At 35.6% G+C, this 27810-nt stretch overlaps 1 protein-coding gene across 5 annotated transcripts; it reads left to right on the forward strand.

Moving 5' to 3' along the window:
- The first annotated feature begins 261 nt into the window (after positions 1-261).
- LOC127505832 (glycogen debranching enzyme-like) lies at positions 262-27810 on the forward strand. Of its 5 annotated transcripts, none has more exons than XM_051881702.1 (34): positions 262-334; positions 1845-1996; positions 3866-4076; positions 4184-4353; positions 5166-5369; positions 6800-6981; positions 7081-7192; positions 7287-7413; positions 7980-8082; positions 8182-8279; positions 10158-10297; positions 10459-10646; positions 10889-11012; positions 12800-12963; positions 13106-13207; positions 16065-16220; positions 17090-17240; positions 17456-17580; positions 17842-17954; positions 18632-18766; positions 18946-19076; positions 19154-19290; positions 20034-20167; positions 20252-20427; positions 21584-21686; positions 21762-21987; positions 23166-23283; positions 23373-23508; positions 23683-23795; positions 25659-25870; positions 25961-26058; positions 26646-26733; positions 26821-26954; positions 27110-27810. In XM_051881702.1, the coding sequence occupies exons 2-34, from the start codon at positions 1915-1917 to the stop codon at positions 27225-27227; spliced, it is 4611 nt and encodes a 1536-aa protein (XP_051737662.1). In that variant the 5' UTR covers positions 262-334; positions 1845-1914; the 3' UTR covers positions 27228-27810. The 5 variants fall into 5 exon arrangements, with proteins under 5 accessions (XP_051737662.1, XP_051737658.1, XP_051737661.1 ...); XM_051881698.1 differs by having other exon boundaries at positions 23683-23794; positions 25649-25870; XM_051881701.1 differs by lacking the exon at positions 10889-11012 and adding an exon at positions 11419-11542.

Below are 27810 nucleotides of genomic sequence, written 5' to 3' on the forward strand. Positions count from 1 at the left end.
TCTTGTTAGTGTGATATTGCTTAAATTAAAATAATTCACTATAAAATATACATTCTTAATAAAAAATAATAATACTATTATTATTATTTTTTGGAGGAATTACATCAGTTTGGTTACAAAATTATAGCGCACCTACGTGCTGCATGGACAACGCATGTTTTTCACAGGCTTTGCTTGATGTAACCAGTGAGATGTAACTCTAAAGGTGCTGGCTATATTTAGGGTCACTGAAAGGTCATGTCACCTCAGATGCATGACCTTATTAGACGCACAAGGTCTACTCTAGGACCAACATCGAGTGACACTCCGGTGAGGTGTCTGTCGGATGTTGCTGGTAATTAAACTTTTATTAGTTAATTTAAAGTATGGCACCTCTTTTTAACATTTAACATTTTATGAAATGCATGCTATGTACCATCATTTGGAAAAATAAGAGGTCTCATGTGTTAATATAAGTAAAATTGTTTGGTTGTTTTAATGTCTGAGCATGATAATCTTACATGAAAATACATTATTAGCTAATGTTTATGAAGTGTTGTAACAGTGCCTGCAATTTACCTTTGAACCGTTTACAAATTTGTGTGCAATAGAGTGATCAACAATTTTTTATAATTTTTTCCGTATACTATGCATGTCTGTATTTATGAAAAATGAAAAAAAGCACTGTATATATTTGCAGTTCTATCTATCTATCTATCTATCTATCTAAATAACTATATATCTACATTTCTATATATCTACATTTCTATCTATCTATATCTATCTACATTTCTATTTATCTATCTATCTATCTATCTATCTATCTAAATAACTATATATCTACATTTCTATCTATCTATCTATCTATCTACATTTCTATCTATCTATCTAAATATCTATACATCTACATTTCTATCTATCTATCTATCTATCTATCTAAATAACTATATATCTACATTTCTATCTATCTATCTATCTATCTACTATCTATCTATCTATCTATCTATCTAAATAACTATATATCTACATTTCTATCTATCTACATTTCTATCTATCTATATCTATCTATCTACATTTCTATTTATCTATCTATCTATCTATCTATCTATCTAAATAACTATATATCTACATTTCTATCTATCTATCTATCTATCTATCTACATTTCTATCTATCTATCTATCTATCTAAATATCTATATATCTACATTTCTATCTATCTATCTATCTATCTATCTATCTATCTATCTATCTATCTATCTAAATAACTATATATCTACCTTCTTTCTTTCTTTCTTTCTTTCTTTCTAAATAACTATCTATCTATCTATCTATCTATCTATCAATCTAAATAACTATATATCTACATTTCTATCTATCTATCTATCTATCTATCTATCTAAATAACTATCTATCTATCTATCTATCTATCTAAATAACTATATCTATCTATCTAAATAACTATATATCTACATTTCTATCTATCTATCTAAATAACTATATATCTACATTTCTATCTATCTATCTATCTAAATAACTCTATCTATCTATCTATCTAAATAACTATATATCTACATTTCTATCTATCTATCTATCTATCTATCTATCTATCTATCTATCTATCTATCTATCCATCTAAATAACTCTATCTATCTATCTATCTATCTATCTATCTATCTATCTATCTATCTATCTATCTGTCTGTCTGTCATCATTGTATCCATATGCTGTTGCTTCAGGTTAGGTCAGTAGGTCAGATTTTTTATTCAAAGATTGTTGAGAAACTGTCAAACATGCGCAAATCCCCCACTTGCCTATATCAATTGCAACAGATTGTTCACGTGTTGTTCGTTGTTATCGTATGATAGGCCACACTGTTGGAAATCCAGGGGTAACCTCTCCTGTGTTTAAAGGGCATCCTAAAAAAGCAACGCCAACATGTTCCGTGGCAAACAGACCCGTGTGCTTCTCCTGAATGACATGGAGAGACTGGAGCGCACTCTATTTCGCTTGGAGCAAGGTAGGTCTTCTTCTCATAAATTTTGCATTGTGAATGCAAATATTTTCATTTACGTCATCATCAGCTGTGCTATCATGATGTTTATTTTATATTATTCTTTTATAGATTTATGGTATAATTTATCATTTTTTAATGATGTTGTTAATGCATAAATTTTTCTACCCCTTTTATCTCTCTTATTTAATCACTCTCTACAACTCAAGACTTTGGACCCCTGCAGAGCTTTGGATAGATTTACGTGTTACTCGTGGTGCATGAGCACCAAATATCACATTCAAAAAGCTGTCCGCTATATATAGCAGAAGAATGTGCTGGTGTTCTGTCCCGTTCGCTGTGGTGCTCATAGGTGTTGCAGTGTAGATAATATAAATATAGTTTACTATAGTATGCAAAGGTCAGATGATCGCTAATTACAGAATAGAATACTACTAATAGAATCATACTGCTTACTATATACTACACGTACTGCGAAACAGTACTATTATGCAACCATAAACCTGAAACTCTTTTTAGTGTTATCATTTTTGAGCCATGGCTTCCCTCTGGAATTTCTTATAGGTTTGTAAAATAGCTTAAATATCTTTTTTATGAGTAATATAATATCTACAACATAAATGTTCTACAGTGGGTCTTTTTAAAACATTTAAATAATATCACCTTTTTCAATAAAAATGGGTTAAAACAGGCTGTTTCAGATCAAATTTAGCAATCTTCCAATAGAAGAATCTGACCTGTTCTTTTCTTAGATTTTTCAAGCGTGCTGTTTAGTGATAGACAAAAATGCCAATATCACCCTAAAATAAAAATGTACATAAATATAAGACCCTTTTTTTTTTTTTTGTATCTTTTATTGTTTATATACTGCTGCATAAACCAGTGGTTAGTTTTGTTTTTTATTGTTATACACACAACAGAGCACATTCAGTTAATGTAGATAAATTATCTAAAATATATATATATTTTTAAATATATTTTTTATATAGGCTAATGAAATTTTAACATAATGATAAACACGCACATTTTCGCCCTTTGGCATTATGGAGAACAGGAAGGCTTTCTGGACTGTATGTCTCTAAATATGCATTAAAATACCATGCAACACCTAAATTTATCAAATTGTACACCAAAACAGTTTATGATTTTTATAACCAGTGGCTTCAAAGAGAATTAAGTCAGAGATTTATGAGTAAAAACATATCTTCTTGAATTCTTCTTGGAGAGATTTTCATGTTTTGTTCTAAAACATAAATGACACAATATCTGAGAAGTTTTGTAAAACTCAGCTAGTTTATTAAGTTTCATTGCTCTGAACACAATCATTTATGATGCAAGGATTTTGATTGATAAATGCACTATTAAAGGGTTAGTTCACCCAAAAATGAAAATTATGTCATTAATTACTCACTCTCATGTCGTTCCACACCCGTAAGACCTTCGTTCATCTTCGGAACACAAATTAAGATATTTTTGATGAAATCCGATGGCTCAGTGAAGCCTCTATTGCCAGAAATGTCAGTGAACCTCTCAAGATCCAGAAAGGTATGTGGTTCTACTTAATATTAAAAATTATAAAATATTAAATATTATAAAGCGACGAAAATACTTTTTGTGTGCCAAAAACCCCCAAAATAATGACTTTTCAACAATATCTAGTGATGGGCTGATTCGAAGCTACTGGTTCGGAGCGCCAAAGTCACGTGATTTCCGAACCACTGATTCGAAACAATGTAAATGACAATAAATGACATTATTTTCATTTTCGGGTGAACTAACCCTTTAAAGGAAGTTTTCAGACTATAACAGAGGATGTGCTGGATGTGCAACTCTTCCTGCTGTTTTCTCATGTGACTCACATTTAAATTCACTTAGGCTTTGAGCTTCAGTTCCGCCTGGGTCCGACCCTGCAGGGCAAGAGTGTGCATGTCCACACTGACTACCCAGCACCGGGCAAGAAGTTCGTTGGATCCAGCTTCCGTCAGCTGGAGTGGGTGAACCCCAGTGGCAGAGAGGATGACTCAGACAAGTACTGCAAACTGGACCTGGAGATAGCAGGGTCTTATCAGTATTACTTTGGGTGTGGGTGAGTGAGTTGTACTATTGTTTTTACTTATAATTTTGGCAGTTTCTAATTGCTGTTTAAATAAAACGTTACACAATATACACAATACTCGAACATTGTTTATGCAGGAATGAGGAAAGAACCGAAGGTGGCTACATTGTGGTGGATCCAGTGTTGCGCATTGGCCATGAGAGGAAGATCCTGCCTCTGGATTGCATCACAGTTCAGACTTACCTGGCAAAATGTCTGGGCCCTCTGGATGAATGGCTAGACAGACTAAGAGTGGCCAAGGAAACTGGTATGAATCATTTATCAGTGTCTGTTTAAACTCTTGAAGTTTGGTATTGCATCTTGAAGTTTGGTATTGCAGTAGTACTTGTGACTCCAGCAAAAGTCAGTTTGATGCCCTCTCATATAGATAAATATGTTCCCCACTGATTGGAACAATCTGTGAGTTATTGCATTTTAGCAGAATAATAAAAAATATTAGCATGCTCGCTATATGTGCATGTTTGTGAGATGTTTTTGTGGACATTCTGGACAAGCATTCTGGACAAGCAAATGATTAAGAATGAATCTGATATTATTTCTCTTTTCACCCACAAACAAGCTCAGTTTTTTTATATTTAGTGGTATAGGTTAAAACAAGCTATTGCCGAAAAAACCATTAACCCGTAGTATTAAACTGTTGGCGAAATGTGTTTTCTTCTTTTCTATGCTACATTTTCCACTTAAATAAAATGGTAAAAAAAAGACAATAATAATGAATAATAAAAATATAAATTAAGATGATAAAACGGGTGAAAAAATTCCATAGACTTACATTGTGTGACCAAAGCCATATCTAGAGTCTAGAATCTAATAGAGATCTTATGGGTAGACCTTTTTTTTCCTGTAAGTAACCATCTATCAACCACCCTGAACACCATAGCAACACCCTAGCAACCAGCCAAAACACCCTAGCAATCATATAGCAACACCATGGCACTTTTGCACTGTGAACAACTAACAAGCCTTTTTTTTGGGCCAAGTTTAGCCATGTAAGGTCCAAAAAGCACTATTCATCTGAAACAGCAATTAAAAATTTGTACTTTTTTTTTTAATGTTCAGGTTACAATATGATCCACTTCACGCCTCTGCAGAAACTAGGCTTATCACGGTCATGCTACTCCATAGCTGATCAGCTAGAGCTGAACCCCGATTTCTCCCCACCTGGAAAGAACTACACCTGGACGGATGTGGGCAACCTGACGGAGAAACTCAAGAAAGAGTGGAACATGATTTGCATCACAGATGTGGTGTACAACCACACAGGTACTTTCTGCTGCATCTTTAGCACATATATAATGTTTGGAGAAACCTCCAGTACTGCATCTTTGGCTATTTATCTCATTGGAATGGCAATGTCACCTCAGCAGAATATTAACAAGTGGTTAGGCTATTTATATATCAATTGCAGCGATCAGAGAGTAGATGAAAGCTGGTCACATCTGTGGCACAATGGTTGAGATTTTTGACCTTTCAGTCACACTGTAGGAAGATTAATGTTGGCTGCCTCGTTCTTTGTGACATTCTAATGTTTCATGTTGCCCTCTGCTGCATGTGTGTAATGGGAACAAATTTTCATGTCTGCCCTTATGAACACCATATAGGTTAACAGGGTGTCAAACTGAGTACTGTTTCTTGCCAACCAGCTTTGTTTTTGTTAGTCTGTAAAAGTGATCCAGCAGAGTGTAAAAGTAGCTCTACAGGGTGTTTTTCTACAGAATTTTACAATCAAGCACTTTTCCTTTCGATTTTTTGTTTTGGTGTGTTTAACATTTTTTAACTATGAGGCATTGGCATGTACTGAGTACAAACACCTCAATTAACCCTCAGAGACTCACAGTCAGATACAGATAAAAAAAAAATGCAGCAATTAAAGTAACTTTTTCAATAAACATGAGTTAAAACTACATAAACTTGCATCTCACACTTTTTAGCTGAAAAACAAAACAAAACAGTTTGAGTCTCCCAGCATGCAAAATTGACAAATTTAGCAATTTTCCAAACAAGTAATTTGATTTGTCTTATTTTTTTCCCAAGCATATTGATTAGTGATGGCGGTAAAAATAGAAAATGGCTGTATCCTCCAAAAATATAAATGTGCATAAATATGAGGCTTATTCAGTAAATCGTAGATCAATTGTTCCAAATAGGTTCCAAATAGGCATTTTTCAAGTGCCACAGGAACTGTTTCCTGCTCTTCGAACCTTTGAACACAGCTGTCATTGCTGAGAAGCAGAACGGCCGTAACAGCGTAAATGTGGAATCAGAGCAGCTCTTTAGACACTAGACTGAAGTTTATCACACTTAATGAGCATTTTGAAATTGATTTTACTTGCCATTTATTATGTGCAAACATATCAATCCTTATCAGGAACTCACATAATCTCAATTTACTTTCCAACCGATTAATTATGTTTGCATGTCACATTTTCATTTTCCGCACACTTTTGACCCAGCTTGTGTAATATAATCTTATTCTAACAGGAACAGCAGATTGTACTTTCATATGTTTGGTTTTTGAAAGGAAATCACTCCTATAGACTGAAGTAAAATAAGCCGAAGGTGATGAAACACGGTCTATCATGCAGTTTAAAGCATATCTTCTGTCTATATCTTAGAAAAAACAGATTTTTTTGAAAAATATATATGTATATTTATTTATAAGACTATGATTCTATGATTATTCCTTTGGTTAGCTGCCAACAGTAAGTGGATTCGAGTCCATCCAGAGTGTGGCTATAACCTGGTAAACTCTCCTCATCTGAAGCCGGCCTGGCTGCTGGATAGAGCCCTGTGGCATTTCAGCTGTGCCGTGGCTGATGGAAAATACACCGATAGCGGCCTTCCACCTCTTATTGGGAATGAGAAACGCATTACTGTGAGTCTAAAGGCTGTCACAGCTTTTTAATATTCCAAAAATCCTTTAAAGTTTGTGGTGACAGGCCAACAAGTGATGGTGTTTGGCTTTATGTTTCAGATCCTTCGAGGACTTCTGTGGATGGAAGTTTTCACCCAGCTGAAACTATGGGAGTTTCTGCAGGTGAACGTTGAGAAAGCCGTGGAGCAGTTTAGGAAGGTTCTTCAGGCTGGTGAGTGTTTGAAGTCTGCTGGCATGTTCTTGGAGGCTTTGTCACTTGTATTTTGTAGGGTCAGAGGTAAGTTGAGTGTATTTGGCATCTGTAGGTAACAAACCTCTGGGCCCTGAGCTGGAGGGAAAGCCGAAATTAAAAGTCATCCAGGATTCACAGTACAGACGCCTCAGCAACACTGTAGACATGCAACTGGCCCTGGAGATGTTTGGCAGACACACGTGAGTTCACTTCACGTGCAGGTTCTGTTTAATGATTAATGTTTTTTTGGATAGAGAATTGTTTTCTGTAATCAAAGATTTTTTTATTATCTCAGATGAAAAGGTCAGGGTAACCAATATAATTTTATTGCAATTATACTTATCTTGGTTATCCTGACCTTTTTTATATAATTGTATAATCTCAATAAAATAAAGTAATAATATTCTAATGCTCTCTACATCCCTACATCACTTTATATATATAAATATATATACAGTAGTCAACATTTGAAGTGGATCAAAACCTTTCATCAAAGTAAAACCTTCTTCTTAAGACAACTTTTAATTTTTTTGATCCACTTCGAATGTTGACTACTGTATATGTATATGTATATATATATATATATATATATGTATATATATATATTTCCTTAAATAATTTTCATCCATTTTTACATTAAAATTATTATTTTTTTATTTTTATTTTTTTTTTTTTAGATATATTTTATATTTTTTCTTGTTATGCCAGTGTACTGCACTGTGTGAACAAAAAAATATGATTTTCCTTGTACATATCAAAACAACAGTAACGGTCCCAAATCCATCCAAGAGTGCTGTGATTGGTTTAAAAAGAGTCTTGAGGAACTGAATGTGGAATGCTATAAGGAAATGCATTGTCATCATGAGAAGGTTGGTTTCTGTAAGCCTCACATGTGGGTGTGATTCACATGATCTTACTGTTTAGATTTGATGTCTGTCTGATTCATTTACGTCATTACTTCCATTCAGGCTATAAACTGCATAGTGGGAACAGTTTGTTATGAAAGACTTGCCACCCACGGTCCTCAACTTGGACCTGTCACCCGGACAAACCCTTTGGTGACTAGGTAAATATTATGTAATAAGTTAATAACTTATTCTGGACAAGAACTGCCCACTTAGAAAGGAAGGGATAATCTGACAGACATAAACACAACTAACAAAAATATGTTCAAAAAGAATGTTTTGCTAATGTTCCTATTAAACGGATAGTTCACCCAAAAATGAAATTTCTGTCATTAATTACTCAGCCTCATGTCGTTCCAAACCCGTAAGACCTTCGTTCATCTTCGGAACACAAATTTAGATATTTTTGATGAAATCCAAGAGTTTTTTTATTCTCAATAGAATGCTAAACAAAATTCAACCACATTCAAGGTCCAGAAAAGTAGTAAAAACATTGTTAAAATAGTCCATGTGACTATTTCTCTTGAAAAGCCAAGCCAATGTTGATTTTCACTTTATTACAGGCTCTGACGCATTCCCCCTTTTTTATTTATTTATTTATTTATTTTTACAGTTTTTCACAGTCGCTTTGATACATTGAATCGTCCTTAAGGTTTGCAAACCAGTAACTGCATTTCTAGAAACAATTAAACATCACCACACAATGTATTACCTGCGAAAGCGTGTAACTTGCTCAAAATCCTGTTCATCTCTCAAAAGTAAGTATTTATCAATAAACATATCAGTGCCATCAGAATGACAAGTCCTTGTGTCATTGTTCACATACAGGATGTTCAAAATGCTTAGTCATGTTGTCAAATATAACAGTCAATATTTTGATATATGTAAACTATGTCTACAATTTTGATGACAATAATTGAAAATGCACAAGACTGCACTTTATCTGTATGGCATATATAAATTATATATATGCTCTGTATATGTTGTGCTCTGTCTATACTGTATATGCTTGCCAAGTGATAATGTAAGAAACAAAAGACACTTGTACATAATCAAATGCATGAACGTACCAAAGCATTTTCAATTTTAAATCAGAATGAGAAATTGCTTTTATGATGTGCAGAAGTGACTAGATAATGTGGATAAGTCTAGAAATAGAAATAAGTAACTTTTTAGTTGTGATCTGAGAAATGCACCAAAGCGACTGAGAAAAACTGTAAATGGTTGATTCCCCAGAGCTTCGAGATTTAGTGTGCTCCATGTCAACTTTTCTTGCTCGTTGTGACAACTAACCTATGCCACTCCCACACCATACACGTGTCAGAGAAGCCAAAGCAACTTTTATCTATTTACAGATACGACAAGACGTGCATGACCGAGTGACATGAGTACGCAGTTTCCTGCGAAAACCATCCTGACAGGTCTAAAATATAAACACTTAAAGTTTTGGAAGAAGGATTAATGTTGTATTGACCCATAATTTTGCTCATTTTGAACCAAAAAAAAAAAAGTTACAGTGTACCTTTAAGGCAACATTCCATTTTATCTTTACTATACATTACTTTCGAATGTTCTCTGAACATTCTGAAACAAATAGTGACATTTATAAAATATTAGATGAACAAAAAAATGTTGAATAAACAATGTATAAATAACATTTTTGTGCTAATGTTTTGAGAACATTATTAAAGACCAGATACCTTTGAACAAACATTCTAATAATGTTCCTGGAAGAACATTTGTCCATAACTTTGAGAGAACCTTTTCCAGAATTTTAAGCCACAGCTTATTTTGTTATTTATATGATGTAAAAGAGCAAGTAAATCTTCAAAAATATACAATTCTGCTTATGTATTTCTAGTTAAAGGCCTCAAACAAAACCTTTTAATGCCACAAATATATCCAAATGACTATTTTTTCCTCCGAAGTGGTCATTGTAACTGTATGATATCTTGTAAGCTTAGCATTTTATTGTGTAATATGCTGATGAGAATGGCAGATTTACAGTTCGGCCTTGTTTTGTTGTTTTAATGATTTAGATATTTTACCTTCCCATTTGAGGACATGTCCATGGAGCAGGAAAACCAGCTGATGCTGAATCCAAATGAAGGATGTCATGTGCTCGCCCATAATGGATGGGTATTGGGTGATGACCCACTCAAAAACTTTGCAGAGGCAGGTGAGTCAAAATATACGTGTATGTTGGTTTCTAAATACCACTGGCTTTTGTTGGATTGGTGCTGGTCTAGCTGGTAGGCCAGCAAAGCCATGCAAAAATGGTCTTTCTGGTCTTTCAAGGTAGTCAGTAGTCAGTTTTTAACTCATTTATCTGTCCGTTAGGGTCTAATGTTTACCTCAGAAGAGAGCTTGTTTGCTGGGATGACAGCGTTAAACTTCGCTATGGCGACAAACCGGAAGACTGTCCGTACTTATGGGCTCACATGAAGAAGTACACGGAGATCACAGCCAAACATTTCTCTGGTGTGCGTCTGGATAACTGCCACTCCACACCCCTTCATGTGGCTGAGGTACGTGCTCAGATTTCCACTTTATTTTTGACCTGCAGGCATATTTCATGATATATTTATACAAATTACATCATATGCTACAGACAGGAACTCAGAATGTTCTGCAGTGTCATTGTAGATTCCTAGATCATAGAAAGTGATTTTTTCATGTTGAAAATATGTAGTTTCATTCCTTCTGAGGTTGTACTGCAGGTTTTTCATGTGTACTGTTAAATGTGGCATCTTGTATGTTGTGTCTATAGGCCATGTTAGCTGCAGCCAGAGCGGTCAGGCCCAATCTTTATGTGATAGCTGAACTCTTTACAGGAAGTGAACAGCTTGACAATTTGTTTGTTAATCGGCTGGGGATAACCAGTCTTGTTAGAGGTACTGCAGACTGCAAGAGACACACGTTTGCCGTTGATGCTCAATTTGCTTTTTTGTGTTTTTTTCCCTCTTCTTTTCTTTCTCAAAACATTAATACTTTACCTTTAATACCTTACCTTTTCTCTCCATCACCTACTTTGACCTAATGCATTTCATGTGCACACAAATAATACTACATTAACACCATACTTCATTACTAATGCATCTGCTTTATATCCTTTATGCTTTATGTAACCTGAGCATGTTCCTACTCATTGTCATGCACTTCACACCTTGTCTGTCTTGCTTAGTTTACTTCTATCTATCTATCTATCTATCTATCTATCTATCTATCTGTCTATCTGTCTATCTGTCTGTCTATCATTGTTCTTTCTAACCCTGCTGCTGTGTGCTGGATGGGCTGCAGTATATGTTAGCTGTCGCTCGTCAACACAGGCCTGATCTGTATGTGATGGCTGAGCTCTTCACTGGCAGCGAAGAGTTGGACAATGTCTTTATGACTAGGCTTGGCATTACCTCCCTTATCCGAGGTAAGACGTAAAGAGATTGGGAAATGCAGTTGCAGTGAAATAAGGAGCATGCCTTGTGAAATACAAATTTACAGCAGATGTGGCATGCATGCAGTTCGTTCCAACACAGTCATTCCTCAAAATGAGCTAAAACACCACAGTTGTTGATAGAGTTTGAGTTGTGTTTCACACAGAATGTCCTTAGATTTGAGAAATTAGATAGATATGGATTGGCTCTTAAACTACTGGCACGTTTATGTCACATGGGTTAATTTTTAACAGATTTCTTTGATGAAGGCCAAATTAAAACTGTCATTTATTTTTACTACTTTTCAAAAGCCACTTATTTATTGATTTGTTTTATCTTTGTCTTAGTTTTTGTCCTTCAGTTTTGTGGCGTAATTTTCATCACAACCAACACTTTTACCACTAATAACGTTTTTTTTAAAAAACATTTTCAATAAAGCTATAATTTTGTCAAATTATTCTAAAAGTGAGGAATGATATTTGGACAACAATAAACACTGAGGCTGTGACGGAGATGTTAATGACTTCTATAAAAATGATAGATTTCCTCTGTGATGTACTGTATATACAGTATATACTGTTGTATATTGTTAGTACACTAAACTAGTGAGAGTATGAAAAGTGCCTATAGTTGAAAAAACACCCAAATTATACAACAACAACATGAACCCTCCCTAGTGAAAAATAAATATACTAAAATGTATTTGAAATACATTTATTTCATGCTTAGTATACTACTAATACATTTACATATTTATGTACTTATTTATGAAAATATCCTGCAATTGTACTTTTGGTATACTAAGCTGGTATACTTAAAGTCTGCTAAATTGGAACAACTAATTTTGTACTTAATGCACTTTAATTGTGCGGAAGTAGTGCTGAGGTCGAACTAAAGATATATTTAAGTATATTTGATTGTGCTAAAGTGGAACTACTGCAAGTATACTTTAGGTACACTTTATTTAAAGACTAATATTATTCAAAGTTCATACAATCCTTATCAATATTGACATTAAAACACATTTAGGCTTAATATTAAGAAATGTGCATTGTGCACAAGTAGTACTCCAAATAAAGGTTATATCAGTAAGTCTCAAGTGATATGTTAATATATTTGAACTGTACTTACTTAATATGAAATAAATGTATTTTAAATATATTACTTTTTTTACTAGGGCTGTCATGTAAAGTTGGACCTTTTTTATCAAATGTCTCATTTACTGATAAGGTTTGTTCTCTCATCATAAGAGGCCATGAGTGCCGGGGACAGCCATGAGGAGGGTCGACTGGTGTATCGTTTCGGAGGGGAGCCTGTAGGGTCATTCGTACAGCCAAACCTCAGGCCTTTAGTGCCGTCTGTCGCTCATGCCATGTTTCTGGATGTTACCCATGACAACGAATGTCCCGTTCAGGTCAGCAACAAATAAAATCCTGTATTGTAATTTTCATTTTGTATTTTGTAAACCATGAGGTAATTATTACTTGTTTTACTGTGTATTTTATGCTGTTTAATATTCATTTTTAATATGAAAAATCTGTATTCTCGTCTTGTAGGTTCGTTCGGCGTATGATGCTTTACCCAGCTCTGCTATCGTCTCTATGGCTTGCTGTGCCACAGGCAGCACTAGAGGATACGATGAGCTCGTACCACACCAGGTAAAAATGTGTGCGGTGACTTTGGCTGTGTCCTAAACTTAAACCTAAAGGCCTTGCAGTCCAATCTGTCAATGACTAAACAGACAGTATTTTAGTAGAAAGGCACCTCTTAAGGAAACTGGTTGCAGACAGGCACTAAAGTCACTGATCTAAAACAAATTCAAGGAAGCTTAAGATGAAAGTAAATATTTAATGAATGAAGTGCTTAACATAAGTTATAACAAGATGGAAACATGTTAGAAGACAGGATTGTTACACAAACATTAGATTCAGACTTGTTTTGATGATTTCTTACTTCTCCTGAAGGAGCATTATCTGCTTTTTGACACAGCTATTATCACCAACACTGCCGCTGAAAAGTTTGGAGTTAGTAAGATGTTAGTTAATACTCTTATTCAGCAAGAACATTAAATTGATCCAAAGTGACAGTAAATACATTTATAAAGTTTTATAAGATTTCTATTTTAAATAAATGCTGTTCTTTTGAACTTTAATCAAAGAATCCTGAATAAATTATATCAAGGATTCCAAAAAAAAAAAAAAATTAAGCAGCACAACTGTTTTCAATATTGATAACAATGAGGAATGTTTCTTGAGCACCAAATCAGCATATTAGAATGATTTCTGAAGGATCATGTGACACTGAAGACTGGAGTAATGGTGCTGAAAATTCAGCTTTGCCATCATAGGAATAAATTACATTTTAAAGTATATTCAACTAGAAAAAGTTGTAATAATATTTAACAATATTACTATTTTTATTGTATGTTTGATCAAATCAATTCAGCCTTGGTGAACATAAGAAACTTATAAAAACAACAGTAGCTGTATATTGAGATTTTGTTTTGTTACATAAAAAAACATGTTAACATAACTTGCTCTTTTTTCTCTAAGTTTTTATGTACTTGAACAAAGCAGATAAAAAATATTGTTTGCGTCCATCCCAATTATGTAAGTATCCTTTGTTCTTTCAGCACATTGATTATAAAACTCCCTTTACAAATGATTTCTTTTCTTCTCACTCACCCAGTATCTGTGTCAGTATTCATACTTAAACAAAAGCCTTTCTGTTATTATTTTTTTCCTTTGTTCCTCGTCAAAATTTCCCCTGGGAATTCTAATATACCTGGAGATAGCTATCTGTTAGCATGTTCATACATCTAAATGGAAGAAATTCTAATGCTGCATGCAACACTGCAAATACACAACCTGGATGCTGTCATAGCTATTGAAACTTTTTTGAGCCAGTCACCTGAGCCATAAACGCTTTATATTAGGATTCCTTGTAGCCAACAGGAAAATATGTTGTGAATATGTAGTGTTGGGGGAAAGTTACTTTTAAAAGTAATGTTACAATATTGCATTACTCCATAAAAACGCAGCTAATTGTGTTAGTAACTTTTTACGGAAAGTAATGGATTACGTTACAAATTTGGATCATTGAAAGTCAGCAGCAAAGACATTGGTTAATAAAGTGAGATTAAATACATAAAGTATATTTGTGTTATTTAACATCTAATTATTGCAGGTTTGCGCAATATTTAGGGCCCGAGCACCGATGGTGTGAGGACCCTATTGGAATTGTTAAGTCAATTATTCTTCTTCTCCCAAATTAATCACATTTTTGAGGGCCTAAACATGCTCGAAAACTCATGAAACTTTGCACACGCATCAGAAGTGGTGAAAATTTATGTCTGATATGGGTTTCAGAATTGGGTGTGGCAAAATGGCTCGATAGCGCCACCTACAAAATTTCAATTAAGCGCCCTTCTCACTACATTTCACGTACAAGTATGAAATTCAGTAGACACATGTAACAGACCAGTACCTACAAAAAAGTCCCGGGTGCAAAGTCTGAAAACTGAACAGGAAGTGAGATATTTTGAATTTTATCTGCAAAATGTGTGCAGTTTTTGCCATTTCCAGTCGTTGTATTTTAACTAACTCCTCCTAGAGCTTTAATCAGATCAACATCATATTTGGTCAGTCTAATCTAAAGGCCTTTGCGACGTTAAATTGTGAAGATCTTGAGTTTTAGCCAGAGGGCGTGTCCGTGGCGGCCTGACAAAGTCTGATGTTTCGCCATGAAAGAGGAACCTGTTGTAACTCAGGCATACAGTGTCCGATCTGCCCCAAACTTCAAATGTGTGATAAGAGTCCTGGCCTAAAGACATCTATATGCTAATATTCAGTTAGTCATAGTGCCACCTGCTGGCAATGCATGTCACCCATTGTTCATTGTTTTCCTGAGGCCAACGGGTGGTGGTGGCCAAGGGTGCGAGGGCCCTTTCATCGCTGCTTGCAGCTTTAATCTGAGTTTGCATTTCACTGCTTTTATTCATTTGAAGGAATACTGAATCTGTGCAAGTGAGATGAGTAATTGCCTGCTAACATTTAGTCTAGAACTACAATAACCGTCATGTTTACACAGCGCACACAACGCCTCTGCACTTGCTCATGATTTCTCTCAACATGGGAACAGGAGAAGTGTCTGTCAATAAATGGGAAGACAAAGTAACTGCTTACTTATTTGAAAAAGTAACATATATTTTGTTGTAAATTTAAAAGTAATGCATTACTTTACTTGTACTTGAAAAAAGTAATCTGATTACGTAACTCATGTTACTTGAAATGCATTACCGTACATTAACTCAGATATTTTGTTGTAAATTTAAAAGGAATGCATTACTTTACTAGTTACTTGAAAAAAGTAATCTAATTATGTAATATACTCGTTACCAACACTGCAAATATGTATGTAAATATGTAAACACATGCTTTTTGCCCACATAATGGTGTTGGTGTAGTATCAGCCAGCACTAAAACTACTAAAGCAACCAGCATTTTTTTTACTCAGATTTCAGTAGTAAAGGAAGAGCGCCTGTACCCCAAATGGAATCCTGATGCACTGCCTTCTTCTGTTGGGGAGGTGAACCTCCAGACTGGTATAATGGCAGGAAAGCTGGCCCTCAACAGACTCCACCAAGAACTGGCAGAGAAGGGCTTCACCCAGGTTAATGTTTACTCATATCACATGTCAAGTAAATTTATTATGAATCACAACCACCAACAGCAAGAGGAGACTTTGATACTTACAAAAAAAAGTTGTTATTATTGATTTAACCAATTTGTCACTTAGATGAATCTTTTATTCCTCTGGATTAAACTGAGAATAAAGAAGCTGTTTTTAAATATTTTCAGTTCATACCTCATACCAAAAGTTGTTTATACAGAGATAAATGTATATTCAATGGAAGTTCATTTTAAAAGCAGAAATGTGAAGCTCAGGTTTTGTTAAAGCACTTGCAGTGGCTTTTAAGAGACCCTTATTGTATTTTAATTCATTTCTACAAAAAAAATTTTTTCACATTTTTTTTATTCCATACTTTTTTACATGTAAGACAATACAGCCTTTTGTGTATAAACCTCATATTGAAGAAATTGTTAATTAATATTGAAAATTGCAAACATTTATAAATAATTGAAAAAATGCACAAATTATGAATTAGATAAACTGTCAAACAGAGTTGCGTCTGCAAACAAATGATTTTCAGACATCACATTTCACTTTTCGGAGCCTTTTTTGCTGTTTAACACTTGTTATAGAGTATCCAAAAATGATCCAAATATCGTTTTGATCATTTTTTACTTGAAAAGTGTACTATATTGCACTGTCTATTCCAAAGACATTCAGACATCTTTAATTATCCAAATACTTTTTTGAGCCCCTGTAAATGAATTCTTTATGTATTAAAATTTGTGTTATTTGAGCTGTAAAGTGGTGGGACTCATTGTAGTATTTAAACCTGTAACCTACACCTCTCAGTCTTATGTGCACAGGGCTGTCTGTTTCTTTGTATGCGTTCATTATGCATGTCACAGGTTTACGTAGATCAGCTGGATGAAGACACCGTGGCTGTGACCAGGCATTGCCCCAGCACACATCAGTCTGTTGTAACTGTGTCTCGAACAGCCTTTAAAAACCCAGAAACACACCAATACAAAGAGCATCTGGCCCCTATGTACATCCCAGGTACAGACACGAACAGTTATATTGCTGAGTGCTCTTTGCTTTCCAATTACGTTGTTGAAATCAAAGTCATCTAATTTTGTGTACAGTAGACCACATCAAGTAGTTTGACATTTCATTTTCTCTTCACATGTCACTGAAGTACAACTTATTGTGAATCAGTGGTCCTTATAAACCAGTTAGACATGTTCTTTCTAATCTGACATCTTGTTACGCAGGTAAAATCGACGAGGTGATTTTAGAGGCAGGCACAGTGGAGAGGAATGCTGAGTCATATGTGAAAGACGAGATGTGCATTAATGGCTTGCCCAACTATACGGTAGTGATCCGTGAACATGTCCAGGTAACATGATACAAGTGCTGGGCGCAGCTGTGCTGTGACATGAAGGGGAGGGGTGTCAGGATCACTGTATGCTGTCATCAGGCAGAGAAAAGACTAACAGACAAAGAACCTGTTCTGTGTGAATTATGGGTATTTTTGGCATGCTCTTTCTACTGGGAGTTCAGTAGCTTCTATGTGTAAAGTTACTTTAATACTGTACTTGTGTGCAGAGCTTGTCCCTACTGTTGTAGGCCTGAATATAACACATGTTTTTGTTTTCAGTTAAAGGACAGTGAAGTTGTAAAACAGGGAGATGCCACCACAAATGGCCGCAATGAGTTTGTTGAGGAGATTTTGTTTGAAAAGCTCACTCCCGGTAGTGTAATTGCTTTCAGGTAATCAAATCCCTTTTTTTTGTGTGTGTGTGCATTTTATATTATTTTTAAAGAATCTTCATATAAATATTTTGCCATGGAAATGAAAATTAAAAAATTTAACCACAAACAAACCAACAAAAAATATAATGTCATGATAATATAATCATGGTGACCATGGGTTGCATAAAAGGACAAATGCTGTTATTTTTTCCATGGAGCACACACATTTTTAGAGAAACTTCCATAGATTTTTCCATACCACTTCATCTTTCAGTCTCCAAAAAGCACAAAAAGACTTGGATTTTAGACCACAAATCATAAAGACCACTTTTACGGTGCTTTTATAGTGCTCTTTTGTCCTTTTTGTAGCTTGTATTTATTTAATTTAAGATTTATGGGTTTTTTTGCCAATTTTTGATTTTTGATAGTAAGGAGTGGACAGGAAACAAGGTGGGAGAGGGAGAGGGGAATGGGATCGGGAAAGGTCCACAAGCCGGGACACAAACTCCCCATGTTGGCCCACGAGGCTATCGTCGCCAACATGGAAGTCTCTTTATAAATTTTTTTGTGTGTTCCATTGGGAAAAAAACAGCATTTGGTTGTTTAAAGCCATATGAGCATCAATCATTTTTAGGTGAACCTTTCCTTAAAATGAATATTAATGAATTCATTTCAACATGTAACTGATCTCACAGGGTGAGTCTCGATCCAAACTCTCAGAAAATGGTCGGCTACTTGCGTACTCAACTCTCACAGTTCAACCGGCTGTATAAATCCGGCAGTCTGACTGACAGCAATGTTCCTGGCATCCTGAAAATAGCTCTAGAATTGTAAGTCATATTTACCTTTATCTTGATCAAACTCAATTCTCATCATTTCATTTGTTTAGAAAGCGAAATATCAACTGTGCTGTTTAACAGTTAATTTTATTACATAATGATATGAATCAGTGCAGTTGCTTTCAACTCAGTTCTCTCACTAAGGCCTGTTGTTTTAAATTACGTGGCAGTTTAATGTCCAAACTGACTCTGGCCGAGCTGAACGTGTTACTATTCCGCTGTGATGCGGAGGAACAGGAAGATGGCGGTGGCTGCTACAATATACCATCCTGGACGCCGCTGAAGTATGGAGGCCTACAAGGTACCACAATACCCAAGTAACATGATCGGTCACTGTAGTCATGTGACTGTGTATAAACATGATTTCATTACTTGCAGGTTTTGTGTCAGTGTTGTCTGAGATTCGTCCCAAAAATGACCTCGGACATCCGTTCTGTGACAATCTCAGGCAAGGTGATTGGATGATCAATTACGTGAGCACTCGCCTGATGAATAAAGGCGGAGCTCTGCGGGAGGTAGGAAAGGACTATTTTTTAGTAATGTTTTGAAAAAAAACTGAAAGGGTTAGTTCACCCAAAAATGAAAATTCTGTCATTAATTACTCACCCTCATGTTGTTCCACACCTTCGTTCATCTTTGGAACACAAATTAAGATATTTTTGATGAAATCCGAGAGGTATCTGACTCCTCCATAGACAGCAATTTAACCTCCACTTTCCAGGTCCAGAAAGGTACTAAAGACATTGTTAAAAAAGTCGACGTGACTACAGTGGTTCAACCTTAATTTTATGAAGCGACGGGAATACTTTTTGTGCGCAAAAATAAAGACTTTATTCAATAATATCCTCTCTTCTGTGTCATTCTCTTAGCGCTTCCAGGTTTACGTCAGAACGCTGGCTCAGTATTGGCCGACGCTGTTCATGTGTGCAGTATGACACATGCGTGTGATGCTGACACAGGAGCCGGTCACGTGGGCTATTTTAACGATGTCTTTAGTACCTTTCTGGGCCTTGAAAGTGGTGGTTAAATTGCTGTCTATGGAGGAGTCAGATACCTCTCAGATTTCATAAAAAATATCTTAATTTGTGTTCTGAAGATGAACGAAGGTCTTACGGGTGTGGAACAACATGAGGGTGAGTAATTCATTTTTGGGTGAACTAACCCTTTAAGCAATAAAGTTTGGTGTGCAATTTGGAACAGATTAACAAAAATGTAAAATTGTGAAAATGTTTTTTGCACTTTTGTCGATTTTTCACAGGTCGGAAAGTGGTTCAGCGCTGTATTTACATACCTCAAGCATATTCCACGCTACTTAGTGCCGTGTTATTTTGATGCCATTATTGTTGGGGCGTATGCCACAGCTGTAGATGCTGTTTTCAACCAAATGTCCAGGTTTGATTTGTTCTCTGTATTAGTTTAATATTTTGTAAATAATGTGTGTAATAATATGTGTTATGGGTTCCATTGAAATTACAGATTTGTTCAGAACGGGTCAACCCTGGTCAAGCAGCTGGCCCTGGGGTCAGTTCAGATGTGTGGGGTGGGTTGTGTCCCTGCCCTGCCGCCCCTCTCCCCTGAACTGGAGGATGTCCCGGTCCGACTCAACAGTGTAACCAAACAAGTGGAGCAGTGTTGCGTTTCACTTGCTGCAGGTTGGATTTATACACATTTTCATCAACTCTAAATTTGATTGACTGGACTATTTATATTTATTCAATGCTTTAAATTTCCTTAAACATGGCCTTTTTTAGACCAAGAAGTTTCCATTACATATTGTCTAAAAGTGAGATGCCGGGCCTTTAATATCATGCATCTAGTACCATATTTATGTTCTCATCTAAATAGAAATACCAAGTGTGCCATTCTCAAAACCAGTTTAAACACAATTAACACATTTTGTACACACCTAGATTACAGACATTTCATTATCTGTACATACATGTATCTGCATTTTTATGCAGAGGAACCTTGCCGTTCCAGCTATAATGCACCTTTTTCTTACTCTTTTACTGTATATGTTGAATTATATTTAATTAAATATACAATTTCAACTTAACACAGTTTAAAGGCCACCCAGAGTATGTGATTTTTTTTTTTTTTTGTATGTGTGGTTTCAGTTGTTCCTGCATTGTTTATGAATTTAGAATACACTTTAATATGAAGTTACTGGCAAATCATTATCTGTTCGTGAAAACTTTCATACGCAAATTTCACACACAAATTTGTGTACACACAGTTAATGAATGAGACCCAATGTCTGATTTTAAGAAGGTTTCAAAACCTTGGAATGAAAAGAATGTTTTGTTTTGTTTTTGGCCTAGGGATGCATTATGAAAATGAGGCCAATCATTGTTGTCAAGAAACATGACAAGTATGACAGTTTACATTAATTTTTTTAGTGAATACAGCAGACAAAAGTACACAGCCCAGAGGAACACCATGGTGTCTGAGAAGTAGCCTCACTTCCTGATTAACCAAAAATCATGGATCCAGAGAAGAAGAGCAGCTTTAGCTTAGCCATGGGTCCACCAATTAAACACACAACCTTAGCTTCAACCTAAGTTAACGTTCTGTTAAATATTTCATTGTCCCTTCCATATTAAAATGTACTGAGTACAATAAAAAAATGTATGTAAAAGTTAAATTGTGACTGTACATCAGTAATAATTATTTTAATTGATTTGAAATGTAAACATCATACAGTGTATAAATACATTATTATGGCACCGTATACATATTATTTTTGGCCAATTATGTCACAGGGGTGCCTACTCTGTCTCTTGGCCCAATAAACTTTCCTCTGTGCAGGTCTGCCGCATTTCTCCACTGGAATCTTCCGCTGCTGGGGGCGAGACACATTCATAGCGCTGCGCGGTCTCATGCTTTTGACAGGGAGGTACCTGGAGGCCAGGTGAGCATCTAATTTTAGAATGTATACATACTAATCACTCTGAAAACATCTTCTAATCTGGTGTGTTCCCAACAGAAATATCATCTTGGCCTTTGCTGGCACAATGCGCCACGGTCTGATCCCTAATCTGCTGGGTCAGGGTGTCGCAGCCCGTTATAACTGCCGTGATGCAGTATGGTGGTGGCTTCAGTGTATCCAGGACTACTGTAACATTGTGCCCAATGGCACAGATATTCTAACATGCCCCGTGTCACGTATGTATCCCACTGATGATTCTGAGGCACAGCACCTGGGGACAGTGGTAAGAAGATAGGAATCATTCTCTGACTGCTTAGATACTTGATACAGTACAATAGACCTTAGTCAGGATAGTGCCATATTTAATTTTTTGACAGGAATGTAGGCTGTGAGGGATAGAATTACAGTGTGTTCCACCTAACGTTTAACTGTTTAACAACATTCCGATTGTTCAGCTGATGAAACATCTTTGGAAAAAAATGCAGTAAAACTCTATAAAACAGATTTAAAAGTTGAGTTACATCATTTATGAACCAATATGCAATGCGTGCAATTGTAAAGACTGTAAGTCTATCCCTCACAGTCTCGTTTTCATCCCGGTTAAATTCAATATGGCAACTAAACTGACTAAGTTTATAAGCCCTATATGCTTCAGTAAGGGGTGGTGGGAAATTGGTTCAGACTCTTAAAGGGATAGTTCACCCAAGAATGAAAATTCTGTCATCATTTACTTCCACTCAAGTTGTTCCAAACCTGTATAAATGATGACAGAATTTTCATTTTCATTTTCAGTTTCTTAAATGATATTGCTAGTATTTGTCTTTAATTAGCTCATAATTAACTGATTGTCCTTATTCTGTGCAACACAAAAGGGGATATTTTTTGTGGGTGCAATGAATAAATGTGGGTTACAATGAATGTGGACTGGAGCTTTCACTTAAAAAAAAAAAACAAAAGAAAAAAAAACACCATAAAAATACTATGAAAGTAGCTCATTAATTCGCCAGTGATATCTAGGGCCAGATTTTTAGTGAGTAACAAATTAAATTCATCACACAAAGCTATTATATAACTTATTTAAACATACCTAATCTTACCTAATCTACATAACTTCCGTATAACATCCAAAATATTAGCCTCTGGAATTAATAAACATTTAATTTTTATGATACCATACTATTATGGTGCTTTTTTGTTATTTTGTAGCTTAACAGCCCCAGTCTAAGAATGAAATTTTTCATTCTTTTTTCAAAATTTTTAAATTTTTTCGTTTCATTCAATTTTTTGAAAAGTGTAACCAGAATATTCTTTAAACATTTAAAGAATATTAAAACATTATTATATATATATATATATATATATATATATATATTTTTTTTTTTTTTTTTTTTTTTTTTAATTTTTGGCATGATTTCAGTTTGACTGAATACTGTTCATATTTTTGTTCATGACTTGTATAAGGATTATGACCAGCCATTATATGTGGTCATTCAAGAGGCTATGCAGCGTCATATGCAGGGAATAGAGTTCAGAGAGAGAAACGCAGGTCCTCAGATCGACCGCAACATGCGAGATGAAGGTGAGTCATTTTCAATGAATGCACAGAGGACTGTTTTTCCATGACTGTCTCTAACCGTACCTTGCTTTTGCTATTGCCCTGCCACATAGGCTTTAACGTGGAGGCCAAAGTAAATCCCAAGACAGGCTTTGTTTATGGTGGAAATAAATTCAACTGTGGGACGTGGATGGATAAAATGGGAGAGAGCAATAAAGCCCATAATAGAGGTGTTCCAGCCACACCCAGGTACTGTAGATACCTGCTAACATACCTGACATGCTAAACCACTATAATAATGCTGCACTATATTTAGTGCAAAAGAATGCTTTCAGTGTGAAACACTGGGACTGAGTGGCTTTGAGGCTGGATAAACCAGTCTTCCATATGTCAAGTGGATGATAGTGTTGTGTTTATGTGCAGGGATGGCTCTGCAGTGGAGATTGTAGGTCTTAGTAAGTCAGCGGTGCGCTGGCTGATGATGATGAATGAGAGTGGAAATTTTCCATACTCCTCTGTCACAATACACAGAGATGGTACGTCCCCTATAACATTCTCATTCTCAATGAAAATGTCAATGTTTGTTATTTTCATTACAAAATAATGTGCCAGTATTAAAATTACTATTTTATATATACAACCCGAATTCCGGAAAAGTTGGGCGTTTTTTAAATTTGAATAAAATGAAAACTAAAAGACTTTCAAATCACATGAGCCAATATTTTATTCACAATAGAACATAGACAACATAAATTTTTAAACTGAGAAATTTTAGTTTTATGCACAAAATGAGCTCATTTCAAATTTAATGCCTGCTACAGGTCTCAAAAGTTGGCACAGGGGCAATAAATGGCTGAAAAAGCAAGAAATTTTGAAAAGATTTAGCTGGGAGAACATCTAGCAACTAATTAAGTTAATTGATATCAGGTCTGTAACATGATTGGCTATAAAAAGAGAGAGGCAGGGAGAGGCAGAGTCTCTCAGAAGTAAAGATGGGCAGAGCTGTGAAAGAGTGCGTAAAAAGAATGTGGAATACTTTAAAAACAATGTTCCTCAACGTCAAATTGCAAAGGCTTTGCAAATCTCATCTACAGTGCATAACATCATCAAAAGATTCAGAGAAACTGGAGAAATCTCTGTGCGTAAGGGCCAAGGCCGAAGACCTTTATTGGATGCCCGTGGTCTTTGGGCCCTCAGACGACACTGCATCACTCATCGGCATGATTGTGTCAATGAAATTACTAAATGGGCCCAGGAATACTTCTAGAAACCACTGTCGGTAAAAACAATCTGCCGTGCCATCTGCAGATGCCAACTAAAGCTCTATCATGCAAAAAGGAAAACATATGTGAACATGGTCCAGAAGCTCTGTCGTGTCCTGTGGGCCAAGGCTCATTTAAAATGGACTGTTTCAAAGTGGAAAAATGTTCTATGGTCAGACGAGTCCAAATTTGACATTCTTGTAGGAAATCACGGACGCCGTGTCCTCCGGGCTAAAGAGGAGGGAGACCTTCCAGCGTGTTATCAGCGTTAAGTTCAAAAGCCAGCATCTCTGATGGTATGGGGGTGCATAAGTGCATACGGTATGGGCAGCTTGCATGTTTTGGAAGGCACTATAAATGCTGAAAGGTATATAAAGGTTTTAGAGCAACATTAAATGAAAAATACGTCAAAGACGACCATGAACTCTTCAGCTGCTGGAAACCTATATCTAACCTATAACCTATATTCGGGTTGTATACAATTTTATTGCAAAATAAGGTGCCAGTAATTAAATATTTTATTTCAAAGTAAGGTGCCAGTAATTAAATATTTTATTTCAAAGTAAGGTGCCAGTAATTAAATATTTTATTTCAAAGTAAGGTGCCAGTAATTGTCACACTTACAAAGCTCCAAAGATAAAGAAAAGTCCAAAGTTCCAGAAACAAAGTTTAATTTAATGATGTAATCCACACAGAATAATAAATCATGCGCAACAGTGTGTCCAACACAAACAACAACAGACAATGAATTGAGAAAGGATATTAGGTAGTCGTACAAACAAGGATAATTAATGATACACAGCTGAGCTAAAGGAACTAATCATATCCATAACCATGGTAACTAAAGAGTGGCAGGAAAATCAAACAAAGCAACACATGTGGCTAGAAGCTAGAACTCCATGATAATGAAACAGACAGAACATAAACTTGATAGTCATATTTATTATAAAATAAGGTGACTCACTTTTGAGTCTAGACTTTCCTATCCTGCACTGTTGAAAAGCCACACCTTCAATTGTATCACAATTCACTGTTATGGACTAAAATATATTTACAGTATATTCAGCTGACAGCAGGATAATCACTTTTCATATACTTTAACGATCGATTATGACCATTAAAATGTGGTTTGTCCAGGAGCAGAACAGTCAGTGTCATATAAAGAGTGGAATCAGCTGATCCAAGAGAATTTTGAAAGGTTATTCTACGTGTCGGATGACCCAGCGGACCCAAATGAGCAACATCCTGACCTGGTCCACAAGAAATGCATTTACAAAGACAGTTATGGGGCCTCAAGTCCCTGGTGTGACTACCAGCTCAGGCCTAATTTCACCATTGCCATGGTGGTGGTGAGTCTTAGCGCTTGTTAAAAAAAAAAAAATATATATATATAGATGGATTTGGAGGCTGTTCTCTTATACACTACTTTGTTTCACCAGGCACCAGAGTTGTTTACAGTGCAAAGAGCCTGGAAGGCTTTAGAGCTTGTTGAAAAGAAGCTCCTCGGTCCTCTGGGAATGAAAACACTGGACCCAGAGTGAGTAGAAAACAACACCTGCCGTCTTCCTATTGCCTAAGCAGCTACTTATGTTAAGAGTGCGCTCTTCTGGCTGGCTGACTGGCCTGATAAGTGTTGCATCGGTGAAGTCATTTGCATGTACGCTCTAAAAAAGCTAGGTTAAAAACAAGCCAAGTTGGGTTGAAAATGGACAAATGCAACGATTGGGTTTTATTTAACCCAACTTTTAATTAAAATTTATGGCTGGCTTAAAATGAACCCAAAATAGGTTGGAAATTAAAAATCAGGCACATAATTATTAGAGGCAACAATAATAATCAAAAGGTAAACATTTATTAATAATCAATTTAATAAATGTTTACTTATTGTTCATTAAACTTATTAATAAATGTTCATTTCCGACATACATTGGGTTCATTTTAAGCAAGCAATACAGTAATTTTTAAACAATAGTTGAGTTAAATAAAACCACCCAGCAGGTTGGGTCAAACATTTATGCCAACCCCTGGATTTGTCCATTTTCAACCCAACTTAGGTTGTCTTTAACCCAGCATTTTTTAGAGTGTACTATCTTTGAAGTTAGCGTGTCTGTATTTGTCTAACAGTGATCTGGTGTATTGTGGCGTTTATGACAACGCTCTGGATAATGACAACTACAACTGTGCGAAAGGATTCAATTATCACCAAGGACCTGTAAGTATATTTATAAATTGTGTCAGATGTGAAAGATTTCTTTTGTTTTGTTTTTTAAACTATGTACATTTCGTCATTCGTTTTCAGGAATGGCTGTGGCCAGTTGGATACTTCTTAAGAGCCAAACTTTATTTCGCTAAGAAAATGGGCCAAGAGAAGTACAACGAAAGCGTGTACCTGGTGAAGAATGTTCTGTCTCGACTTTATACCCATTTAGAAAGGTATTACAGATCTCACACAAAAACAAAAATGATTGTATTTCTTGAAGAACAGTGGAATGGTTTGAATATACAGGAGACTGAGTTTAATAATTAAGTATTTAAGTTATTTGCACAGTATAAAGCAGCTCATTATCTATATGTTGTCTTTGCTTTAGATCACCTTGGAAGGGTTTACCTGAGCTGACCAATGAAAACGGACAGTACTGTCCATTCAGTTGTGAAACACAGGCCTGGTCCATCGCCACTGTTCTGGAGGCCCTATATGATCTTTGATTATGTCAAGGACCTTGTAGATCTCATATACTTCTTGCCACCTAACTGAGAAGTTCAGAGGACATTATTTTACATTCACAACCTTGTGCAGACACAAATGTGTGCTTCTACTGTTACTAATTTAGTGTTTGGTAGAAATGGAAATACTTTATACATTGATTGTGCCAACTCACTTTAGAGAGCTTCTTGTCATGTTTACACTCCTGTTAGTAACTACCAACATATTCAGGTTAGGTTTGTCTGTTAAGAAACTGATATATGGTCATTTGTGATTATTAAAATACATCTGATGCTTCTTCAAGACAAAGAATATATTCCTTCCCGTGAAATAGAACTTGTCCTTTATTTCATTCCTTATATTCATATAAACAAAATCTTAGACCTATAAAAAGATCTTTATTTGGATCAGCAATATGGGCGGTCTTTCCCAAGGGCAACAAAAGCTTGTTATTCTGCTTTCATGACACAACAAACTTCATCATAAGATGACGTACATATTTTAGACTCACTCATCTGTTACAGAGCAGATGCACTGTTATTTTTAATCTCAGCTTAATAAAACAATCCATGCAACATTTCTCAA

Source organism: Ctenopharyngodon idella, chromosome 23, assembly GCF_019924925.1.
Source record: "Ctenopharyngodon idella isolate HZGC_01 chromosome 23, HZGC01, whole genome shotgun sequence".
Lineage (NCBI taxonomy): Eukaryota > Metazoa > Chordata > Actinopteri > Cypriniformes > Xenocyprididae > Ctenopharyngodon > Ctenopharyngodon idella.

Bases quoted from the DNA above. Each gene is read 5' to 3' on its own strand.
- LOC127505832 (XM_051881698.1), top strand. From the start codon at position 1,915: ATGTTCCGTGGCAAACAGACCCGTGTGCTTCTCCTGAATGACATGGAG. The intron at 10,298-10,458 runs GTGAGTCAAAAT...TCTGTCCGTTAG, and splicing joins CAAAAACTTTGCAGAGGCAG to GGTCTAATGTTTACCTCAGA. The intron at 25,871-25,960 runs GTGAGTCTTAGC...TTGTTTCACCAG, and splicing joins TCACCATTGCCATGGTGGTG to GCACCAGAGTTGTTTACAGT.